Here is an 11157-nt window from a genome sequence, read left to right as displayed (position 1 = left end):
TACGTGTCAGAATCTAGCGGGGGTTTCATGGAAAATCCCACATTATCGCAGGTGGTTTTAGCGGTAAGAACTCTCACTTTCTTCTCTGCAGCTCGAAACTCGAATCTGAAACTTCTGTTCTCTCCTCATAACCTGCAAGGCCGAACCTTGTGTTTGAGAAATTAGGGTTTCTTTGTAGAGAAATGGCGTTGGCTAGTCGCATGAGATCCACCATCCCTGTTCTCAGCAATTTTTTGAGGTCCGAATCGTCCTGCACTCCGGTACTGGTAGTCCTACGACACCTCATTTGTTTATCTTCTTTGTCGCTCATTGTTATTTTCCTGGTAGTCCTACGACACCTCATTTGTTTATCTTCTTTGTCGCTCATTGTTATTTTCGGTTTTGGATTGTTAATATGGTTGTCTTGTTCTTTGTCTCATCCATGTCGGTTTGAGGCGAAATGTGGCGGTCTTGTGTTCTGTATTCGTTTAATCTGTTTGGTTGCTCGGGTAAAGGGAATCGTGATCCGGAGGAGATAATTTTTATTATCCGAACTTGTGTACTGTATGTGGTGAATTTGTTTGATTCAAAGCGCATAGGGAATCTGTTTTTTTTTTTTTTTTTTTTTTTTTTTTTTTTTTTTTTTTTTTTTTTTTTTTTTTTTTTTTTTTTTTTTTTTTTTTTTTTTTTTTTTTTTTTTTTGTCACTTCTGGCAACAGGTTTGAAAAGACGTGGAACTTGTGAGGAATTTGAATAATTAGGGGTTAACATTTTGGGTGCTTGTGCATTCTTAGCAAATTGAAAATGTCAGTTTCTTTGGTAAACCAGTTTCACAAGGTATCTGGAGCATATGTTTTCAATTTCCCCAAAAATTGGTCGATCTTGTCATGAATAGAGCCGGGTTTTTGCTTTTTCACTGGTTTTGTCTGAGTATGGTTATATCACTTCAATAATGTGCTCACTAATTTGCTGCAGCTCTCAAGGACTTATGCCGCTACATCAGGGAAAAGTGAAGCAAAAGTGAAGGTAGGTGAATCATCGCCTTAGATACCTCGTCATATATCATTTTCCCTAATAGATTTTTAGAATTACTCTTAAATATACTTTCTGGAGCTCAAAGTGTATACGTGATTTATGTTTCTTGCTTGATTGGTTGAAGTTAATTTTACAAGTGCGTTTTCCTGTTTTCTATATTCAGGTTCCTATTGCATTGTTTGGAGGGTCTGGAAACTATGCCTCTGCTCTGTATATAGCTGCAGTAAAAGCTAATTCTTTAGACAACGTGGAGTCTGAGCTTGTTAACTTTGTCGAGGCTATTAAGAAAAGCCCAACATTTTCTCAGTTCACAATGGACCTGTCAGTTCCAGCTGAAACTAGAGTTAAGGCTATCACTGAAATTTCTGCGGAAGCTAAATTTTCGGATGTCGTAAAGAACTTTTTAGGTAGGATTCATTACTCTTCTTTAGTTGTGTGGATGAAAACTGAATTTAGCTTTGGCCTATTATGCAACACAATCTGTCTGTTAAAGTGTAATTCTTTTTCTATGCTAATGTTCTAATCTTAAATTATATCATTTCATATCCTATATAAGATTTAGCTTGAGAGGGGTGGGTATTTTTTCCCTATATGATTGAAGAAGTGAGTTTTATACTATATGATTTTTTTAGATATTTTAGATGGTTAATGGGTTCTTGTTACTCTTTTTTTTTTTTTTTTGTTCCCTTGACTCATGCATCTTTCATTTTGTTCTAATTGCCGAAGTACTCATGCTGGGAAATTATTGATACAGGCAATTAAAATGCATTAATTCAAGGAGTATTACCTGCATTCTTTCCTCAAATTATTTTGATTATTTATTGTAGTTGTGCTGGCTGAGAATGGGAGGCTGAGATATGTAGATAGTATAGCAAAGAGATTTTTGGAGTTGACTATGGCTCATAGGGGAGAAGTTAAAGCATTTGTTACTACTGTTATTGTAAGTTTCTCTGCCCTTTTTATTTTATTTTCTTTTCTTTTCTTTTCTTTTAATTCAGGCTACAACCAGATTCTCGGCTACAAAGTTCAACGTGGAATATATTTAGCATTAACTTGTGCAAAGTGATATTTGTGTCTATGGGATGATGACTCGTTGAAATTTGGCAACTGATTTGTGGATGTCGTGGGATGCCTTTTACATATTTGTGTTAGGAGCCTTATCAAATTATTTACGTTTATTTTACTTTTAGCGTATTGATTCTATCCATTCGTTGTTCTCGGATGAAAATGTCAGTCACAGAGATACCTGAAGTAAATTTATTGTCATCTAAAATATTGAACCACAACTTATCTTTCGGTTCTGTGTAATTTTACCTCTTATTTGACATATTATATTTAAAATTAGTATTTCAAAGTTCTTACCAAAAAAGAAAAAAAAATTGATATTAAATTGTATAAACCTCAATGCACCTTACAACTGATTGGTTTTTTCCCAGCCCATTCCACCACAAGAAGAGAAAGAATTGACGGAGACGTTGCAAGATATAATTGGACAGGGAAAGAAGGTTAAGCTCGAGCAGAAGGTACTTAGGTTGGAAGTTTTTTAGGCTTCAAATTGCATGCATGCCTTCTGAGAAAATATAACAGTACTCTTGTATTTGCCAGATTGATCCCAGCATACTTGGTGGTCTAGTTGTAGAATTTGGCGAGAAGGTATTTGACATGTCCATTAAAACCCGGGCACGTCAAATGGAGAGGTTCTTGTGTCAACCTGTAACTTTTGATGGACTCTGAAAAGAAGTTCAACTTCTGTGGCACAATGTCCATCGTCGTCATTCTGTCATCCATGTTAATGGAAAAAGATATTTTCTTTTTTTCCCCCGTTATTTTTGTTGCCCTTTTACCTTAACTTGATATGATGGTATACAACCATCTAAGTGGAAATAAGAGTTTCGGTGGATTATAATCTAGAAAAAGCTACTTGGTTTAAGAGTATCTTATTCCAATCGATGCTAAGTTTTCTTCCAAATGATGACAGGTCTATATTATCAATGATAATACAAACTAATGGCTTCATATCTCACTACCCAATTGTTACTATGAGGCTGAAATAAAATTTTTCGAGGTTCTAGTTTACAAGATCTCTCCTTGCAGATTTTGTTGCTTCCATTCCTTCTGGAACCACCAACATAATCAACAAATTCAACAGATCGTGCAATGAGAAATTGCATCCGGACTCTTCATTAAATTGGAGAAACAATTGATTGTACAACACAATCTCAACGAGAAATGTTAAAATTTCAAATATCTCAAGTTTTTTGCAGTGGGAATTATTTTCATTTTCTTTTAGGTTGTCTCAACTTGTGATACACAACATTTCATAAGTTGTCCACTCAACCATGTGAGTGTTTACATGTGGCGTTGATGAACGACAATATGAGTTTATTAATATTCTCTTACAACGTTGATGAACGACAATATGAGTTTATTAATATTCTCTTACAACGTTGATGAACGACAATATGAGTTTATTAATATTGTCTTACAAAGTTGATGATCTATATGGCTAATTTAACAAAAATTTTGGTAGCACTTCCTGGCTACAATAAACTTGAGTTGTTCTGATTACAACCTTTGGATTGGTAATACGTGATATCAAGTAAAATGCAAGTGTATTCTTCAAAGAATACAAGCTTCTCATCTTAGTTTTCCTGCACTTTGAAAATCATGATGCTTTACATTTGGAATGGAGTCCAATGATTTCAGTGTTTTAATTTTGCCATTTATTTTCCCTTGTCCTTCTCTGGATTTATATGAAGTTCAATGATTTTTTTACTAGGTTAATTTTTGTATATATCTTTCATTTGCCTTTTCTGTATTCACCAAATGCCATCTGCTATTCCTGGGATATAAAAAGCTGGACTTCTTTTGTAGCACTGATCTGCTTTTCCTTATGATGACAGCATCTCTTGGGGTCTCAGATGCAGAAGATGCACTTTCAATAGAAGCACTAACATGAAAGACATCACCTTTTATCTGAGGTTTCTTTGAGTTCTTCCACTTTTTGTATCATGATTTTGGGTCGAAAAGCTTTTGTTTTGATATGAATACAAGTTCTTAAAAAAGAAAAAAGAAATCTGCAATTAATTTCTCCTTGTGTCGCTGATGATTGCCAGTTGTATTGAGGAACAGGTTGGTTTTCTTATCTTTGTATCCAAGTAGGATGTTGCTTTGTGTTGGATCATAATCATGACTTGGATTTTTGGTACAGCTGTATATAGATAGAATAGTGCGCTTTATTGAACATTTGAGTAACTTTGGAGTCTCCCATTTGCTTTTTTGCTCAGGAAAATTACTTACTCTTTCAGGGGGGAAAACATAGGGATGCTCAGACTAAAAAACCATATATTTTCCCTTGCAATCTCATGAATTGACAAGGACCTGTAGAACTGTTTTCTTTGTGACAATGACTGGAAATAGTGATGTATTTTCCCCGATAATATGGTGCATAGAGGGATTTTCTTTCTCTCTAACTTAGCATGCAGGGAGAGGGATTAGGTAGAGGAACGAATTGCTTAAAAAAGACTTTCTTGAAAGAAGGTAGGTTTGTTCTTTCTTTCTTTTTCATTTTTTAAAATTTTTCTGTCTGTGTTTCGCTCTTTTGCAGTGTATCTGTGATTTAGTGATATCAATTTTTGTAGCATGACCTGCACAAAATCTATGTTATCAGAAAGGATCTAAACTTGCAAACTCTGTTCTTGATCAGGTAAGAATGAATAGGGAAGGGTGATGAATACGTATGGAATACTTGTATAATTTTTATGCGCATTCCAAGCAATTGACAGCAATGATGGGTATGCTTTTGGATAAGAATACACAAATACCACGTAGACAATCAATTAGGCTAGCTAGATTGCTTGAAATTGTTGTTGGTAATGAAGGAATTTGAGTTACTGTTGCAATTAATGGAGCTAACTATTAGATGGGTCATGTTATCTCTTAATTGATGTAGCAAGCAATATCTGTTCATGTGACTTTATTATCAAGAATGCTCACAAACTGATTTACCATATTTATTAGATTAAGTTTTTGATTATTGCATTGCAGTGTGTACCCACTACAATTATTTTAGATCTGTTTGATTACAATTTTGGCTCTTCTTTTTCATTCTCTTCTCTTGAAAACAGGAAAAAGAAAAGGTACCAAATGTTGGAAGGGCACACCAATACCATGAGATTTTTTTGAGGATCAAATCGGGGAGTTGAAGGCCCCACTTCTTGCTGTATGCTTTTATGGTCCATCTTCTTGAGGAAGTTTGGCCCGCATCAAGTTACAGAAAACAACCAGGTTTTCAACTTATTATATTCGTTGGAATATTTCCAACGGCTAGGGAAAGATTTCTACCCTCTTATAAGGAATGCTCCGTTCCCCCCTCCAACTGATGGGAATCTCACAATCCACCCCCTCGGGAACCCAGTGTCTTTGCTGGCACACTGTCCGGTGCCTGACTCTTATACCATTTGTAATGACCCAAGCCGACTATTAGTAGATATTGTCTTCTTTAGGTTTTCCCTTTTGGGCTTCTCCTCAAGGTTTTTAAAACGGATTTCTACCCTCTTATAAGGAATGTTTTGTTCCCCTCTCCAACCAATGTGAAATCTCACAATCTACCCCCTTTAAGGACCCAACGTCCTTGTTGGCACACTGCCCGGTGTTTGACTCTATTACCATTTGGAATGACTCAAGTCTACCGCTAGCAGATATTGTCATTTTTTGGTTTTCCCTTTTGGGCTTCCTCAAAGTTTTTAAAATATGTTTAGTAGGCAAAGGTTTTTATATCTTATAAGGAATGCTTCGATTTCCTTTCCTACTAATGCTTCGTATTCTTTCCATCACTTCTATGACATGTATTAAGTGTGTACATGTAGACCAATTAGCTTTTATTCAAATAAAACACAATCAATCTATCCATTTCGTACATATAGACCAGAGAAAGGTGATATGTCCATTATGTCTCTTTAGGAAAATCAATTTTCTTTGGAAGATTTAGTCATGCAAAGAAGAGGCAAATGGTTGCAGGATTTGGTGTTATACATTTATTTTGGTGAAGAAATCTGTTCAAACAGTGGCCTTGAATGAAAGGAGATCTCATGAACAGAGAATTAAAAATAATTGGACAGTGTCCACTCTTGAATTGAAGGGATCAATGGAAGGAAGAAAAAGAAAAACATTTATCAAGTTGTGGAGCACTAAAAGAAACACATCCCAAAGTACCAATGTACTTTCTCTCTCTAGGTTTATTCTTCATAGTCACGTGTCTCTAGAGAGAGAGAGAGAGAGATTATTATGTGAAGTGGAAGCAAAACTGTAGCTCTTTGTTATACAGAGACAATGATTACCTTGTGAGTGAAGAAAAATGCAAAAAAAGGACAAGAATTGAGTCAAAGACAAGAAGACCAAACATCCCCTTCCCTCTCTATCTCTCTCTCCATTGAGAGACACATACACAAATGGAGGTCCCCCTCCAATCCGTTTTCCACTCCACCTAGCAACCAACCAACACAATCTTCTCTCTCTCAACACATATTCACCATTCAAACCCATATTCTTCAAGCAACCAAAGCATCCCCAACCGTCTCCATCATCATCACCCTTACCACGCCATGAAGCCTTCTCTTTTTCTCTCTGTACATACCTCTCACAACACACACACACATATATATGTACAATTCTCCATGCAGTGACCAAACTCAGTTGGGAGAAAGGAAAAAAAAAAAAAAAAACACATAAGAAGAGAAGAGAGAAGAATGAGAAAACCGGAAGTGGTTCCCGGAAAAGAGAATGCTGAGAAGAACAAATACCGTAAAGGGCTGTGGTCGCCGGAGGAGGACGAGAAGCTGATGAGGTATATGTTGAACAATGGGCAGGGCTGTTGGAGTGACATTGCTAGGAATGCAGGGCTTCAGAGATGTGGCAAGAGTTGTCGTCTTCGTTGGATTAATTATCTTCGCCCTGACCTTAAACGTGGAGCCTTCTCTCCCCAGGAAGAAGAGCTTATTGTCCATTTGCATTCCCTCATAGGCAACAGGTCCTCTCTCTCTCCCTCCACTCATTTTTCTTCATACCCAAATGAGAGTTTCAAATGAGTTTTTCTTGGGGAAACTATATGGTTACTAGATCCAGAAACTTGTCATTCATGATAGCTTTGTTTAGAAAAGTTATGGTTGTTATATGATATGATTATTTGGTTTATATGTATTCAACAGTGGTAATGTCATGGATTTCATGTCATATTACATAGAGAATAAATTGCATTCCTAGGAACTTTGTAAAGATGGTGTGAAAAAATGAGCATTACTTGTTATGTTGTAAATCAAATCTTTATTCAAATGGTGTCGGATTTATAAACATTTGGCATGTTTGAAGGGCTCCCTTATGCATCAATTCTTTATTCGAGTTTTGAGACTGATCAATCCAATTTTCTTTGGAAACAATCAACAGGTGGTCTCAAATTGCATCTCGTTTGCCTGGACGAACAGACAACGAAATAAAGAACTTTTGGAATTCCACCTTAAAGAAAAGGTTAAAAAACAACCTTTCGTCCTCTCCCTACAGCCATGAATCATCAGATCCTAGATTCGACATGATGTATGGAGGGATAATGGCAATGCAAGAACACGACATCATGAGTATGAACATAAGCATGGATTCATCGTCGACCTCCTCATCGTCTTCCCAGTTACCGTTTTCTGCAACAGGACACAGCTCATTTGACGGTTCATCCATGGCTTTTGTAGACAACAACTTCCAAATGGCCTCTGTGGCCGAGGCCACCAATGGCTTCCTGCAAGCACCAGGAGGAGGAGGGTGCTTGACAGAAATGGGAATGAGAATGGAAGAGCGGTTTAGGTATGGAGGTTTGGAGGGTGAAAGATCAATGGAAATTGAAAGAGAAGTGGTATGTGGTCCACATGAAGAAATGATGAACCACCCTCCATTAATGAACAATAAAAGCAGTTTTGGTCAGTATTTGGGCACAAATGAGCAGAATTTGAATGTGGAGGAGATGTTTGGAGACATGGGAAGCCATGGACACTTACAAGACAGCTTGAAGATGGGTAGTAATGAATGGGATTTGGAAAGCTTCATGCAAGATATATCCTCATTGCCTCATTTCCTTTGATCTCCAACCTCTAAACCTCTCCAAATCTTCATTTATTTTACAATTTCTTTGGAAGGGGAAAACAAAAATCCCACATACATACATACATATATATATATATATATATATATTCTTTGTCCCTCATTTCTTCATATATATATATATATTTCCCCATATATTATATGATTTCTTATCTGTCAATAAAACCCCACAAAATAAAAGAATGAACAGCTGAGAGAGTTAGAGGTGGGAAGGTAGATTGAAGATAAAGCAGTGTTTTGCAATGCAAAAAAAAGGGCTTCTGTTCTACAAATCCCAAGTTGAGAGACAACTTTTGGTAAGTTAGTGTACCTTCAAAACATGGTGTTTTGTTAGCAGCAAAGGGTTTGGATCATTTGTTGTTTTTGTCATTTATGTGTACAAAAGCATAATATACATCAAGACGTTTCTTTCCTTGATAAGACAATATTGTTTATATATTCATGTTTTAAACCCACATAATGTGTTACAATTCAGCTACTTTATTTCCTTATCAAGTAAACATACATCCAATATATTGTTAAGAACATATGTAGATAACATTACGAGTGAGAGTCAACATTTTGATCATTGTTTTTAAAGTTATAGCTTAAATAAAACCACGAAAAAGCAACGTACGACTCGAAAAGAACAACAAACTGGTAAGGAGGAGAGGAGAAGGGTGCATGGGTCTTCAACCCAACTCGAAAACGAGCAAGAGATTCGAGTTAAAAAAGAGATAACTATTACTTTAACCATGCTCATTTGAAAATAACGTTAAGAATTAAACTTACCTTACACGTTAATGGATACAAAAAGTAGGTGAAAATATTATTTTAATCCTTGTCTAACTTTAGTCGGTATATTTTTAATAAATTTTACCATTAAGTTCGGGTTGATTTATTGATATTTTTTTCTTTAAAAAGTATGTTTACATTTTTCTTCTCAATTTTGGAAATAGGTTCGACATTATGTCTAAAATTGTTGTTATTACTTCATCCATATCATTAAAATTATCTTAAAAAATCCATTAAAGGTTTATTGAAACTTTTATTCACAAACGCAATATACATATTATATTAAGAGATCGAAAACGCAATGTGTATGTGTGTATATGTATCTATATATATATTTCAATAAAAAGTAGTCAACATAGCATTGAGATGTTGAGATGTTGCATATTATGTGTTTTTGGAATTCGACCAATAGTTGCGTGTGCATCTCAACACTACGACTTTTGTAGCAAACAGTCTACCATCTTCGCGATGCTTTTCACAATGCGGGGGCCCATTAGGAGTAAAAGCAAAGATGTCCTTCTTCGTAAACAACCGATTCTCCGCAAACCACTAATACTTGACCACTAAGACTTTCACTACCCTTTGCTTTACGTACTCGGTGAAGAGGAAAATGCAAGCTTTCTGGAATTACAGATTAACATGGTTAGGTGAGCAACCGGGCCTCCCATCATTTGAAGATTCCGCCGGGACTTTGCTTGGTCTTTCGTATATTAGATATAGAATCTAACCATTTCGCAGGTTAGGATCGACTCTTTCTCACTAGGCTTGATATCCGTAGTCTTGTCTGTCGAATTCTCTGTAATGGTCGACACCTCTTCGTCGATTAGAAAGATATGAACTGGGTAAATAGAAATGGAAAAGAGATGTTTCCAATTCATTCAAATCCGAAGCTTTTTCTACATCCATATGATCTACTAAAGTCGATCGGTATTGCCCATATAATGAAAGCAGATCTTGGTCTATAGAGTCCCAAGAAGGTAATAACTCCAACCTGTCCGATGCTTCTTCGGCCAAATACAATATACAAGTGGGACCTGCACTATGAGCAAGCTGTGCGTAAAACCGCTGATTTTTGCCGGTTTCGCAACAACTTGGTCGAAATGGGGTTCTACCGGGAAACCAGGGATTTTTGAGTTTGCGCCATTGGTTACTGGTCGAGCCACTGGAATGGTCTGTAAATACAGGGACTAAGCGCAGGCTGCTGCGAAACTTCTAGTAAAGTGAAGAAATCGTATTGGGTTTAGATCTACTCTTTTCTTTCTTTGCTTTTCCTATTTCTTATTCTTCTTTCTTCTTCTCTTTCTTTAGCTTTTCTTTACTGTAAGGGTTCTGCTGGAGCAAGCCTGCTTCGTTCGGTAGTGATAGTAGCTTCAAGGGAATTGGTAAGGTAATACTTGGTCTTGGTCTTTGCATCTTTGTTTGGCAGGGCGGGTCGCTTGAGTGAACCCAGCGGTGGTTGTTTTTCCTTCCTTGTCTTATCGAACCAGTGTATGCCCATTCCTCCTTTCTTTGATGACTCCCCCAGTGGATAAAGAATTTGTTGCCGATGTGGATTTCAGGGGATAGATATAGATCCTTCCGCCTATCCGGAGTGTTGAAAAGAGTAAATGACTGAAAGAAGAGAAAGAGAAGCGACTAAACCGTAACCTCTGTGTCCCTCTCCTATCCTATACAGTGAATGAAAGATATTAAATGAATTAGCAGCTTTTCCAGACTCAAGCGAAAAAGAGCTAGCTACTGCACCTTCGCCTTCTTTAACTGATCTTTCTCCTCACTTACTCCGGAACAGGAATGAAATCTGGGAGACAAGACAAAGACTCCTTCTCCTCCTCCGGCTCCTTCCTATTTATTCCGTAACTGTAAACCCCTTACCTTTTGACTCTATGATCTTACCTGACCTTTCTTCTTACTTCCTTCATAGGGTTTGTTTCGGTTGAGTAAGTAGCTGGCCGGATCTTACCTGACCTTTCTTCTTACTTCCTTCATAGGGTTTGTTTCGGTTGAGTAAGTAGCTGGCCGAGGAGAGGATTTAATTGACTCAATCAACTGTAAAGAAAGGATCTGAATTAGAATCATTTAGTTAGTAGGTAGCTGAAGAAGGAAGAATCAAAGAATCAGACAAAAGACAATTCTATTGCTTGACCGGAGAGGAAATGAGCTATTTCACCGGACCCTACTACTATTTACCATAAGTTATTGAAGGAGGTAAACAAGGGAAAGCCGAAA

At 36.8% G+C, this 11157-nt stretch overlaps 2 protein-coding genes across 3 annotated transcripts; both read left to right on the top strand.

Annotated features, from left to right (window-relative positions):
* Positions 1-71: 71 nt before the first annotated feature.
* Positions 72-2983, top strand: LOC111482174 (ATP synthase subunit O, mitochondrial-like). 2 transcript variants are annotated; one of them, XM_023127852.1, is made up of 6 exons: positions 72-266; positions 955-1005; positions 1178-1421; positions 1842-1954; positions 2451-2537; positions 2620-2983. In XM_023127852.1, the coding sequence occupies exons 1-6, from the start codon at positions 183-185 to the stop codon at positions 2746-2748; spliced, it is 708 nt and encodes a 235-aa protein (XP_022983620.1). In that variant the 5' UTR covers positions 72-182; the 3' UTR covers positions 2749-2983. The 2 variants fall into 2 exon arrangements, with proteins under 2 accessions (XP_022983620.1, XP_022983621.1); XM_023127853.1 differs by having other exon boundaries at positions 83-260.
* A 2630-nt stretch (positions 2984-5613) lies between these two features.
* Positions 5614-8595, top strand: LOC111482449 (transcription factor MYB46-like). The gene is made up of 2 exons (XM_023128230.1): positions 5614-7042; positions 7456-8595. Exons 1-2 carry the CDS (start codon positions 6762-6764, stop codon positions 8135-8137), a joined length of 963 nt encoding a protein of 320 aa, XP_022983998.1. The 5' UTR covers positions 5614-6761; the 3' UTR covers positions 8138-8595.
* Positions 8596-11157: the final 2562 nt, after the last annotated feature.

The sequence above is a fragment of the Cucurbita maxima genome, unplaced genomic scaffold, assembly GCF_002738345.1.
Source record: "Cucurbita maxima cultivar Rimu unplaced genomic scaffold, Cmax_1.0 Cma_Scf00007, whole genome shotgun sequence".
NCBI classification, from domain to species: domain Eukaryota; kingdom Viridiplantae; phylum Streptophyta; class Magnoliopsida; order Cucurbitales; family Cucurbitaceae; genus Cucurbita; species Cucurbita maxima.
Note: the sequence above shows the minus strand (reverse complement) of the source record. Positions and strands in the feature narration are given on the sequence as shown.

Coding starts and splice junctions, on each gene's coding strand:
- LOC111482174 (XM_023127852.1), top strand. CDS start 183: ATGGCGTTGGCTAGTCGCATGAGATCCACCATCCCTGTTCTCAGCAAT. Junction 1,006..1,177: donor AAAGTGAAGCAAAAGTGAAG/GTAGGTGAATCA, acceptor TTCTATATTCAG/GTTCCTATTGCATTGTTTGG. Junction 1,955..2,450: donor CATTTGTTACTACTGTTATT/GTAAGTTTCTCT, acceptor GTTTTTTCCCAG/CCCATTCCACCACAAGAAGA.
- LOC111482449 (XM_023128230.1), top strand. CDS start 6,762: ATGAGAAAACCGGAAGTGGTTCCCGGAAAAGAGAATGCTGAGAAGAAC. Junction 7,043..7,455: donor CATTCCCTCATAGGCAACAG/GTCCTCTCTCTC, acceptor AACAATCAACAG/GTGGTCTCAAATTGCATCTC.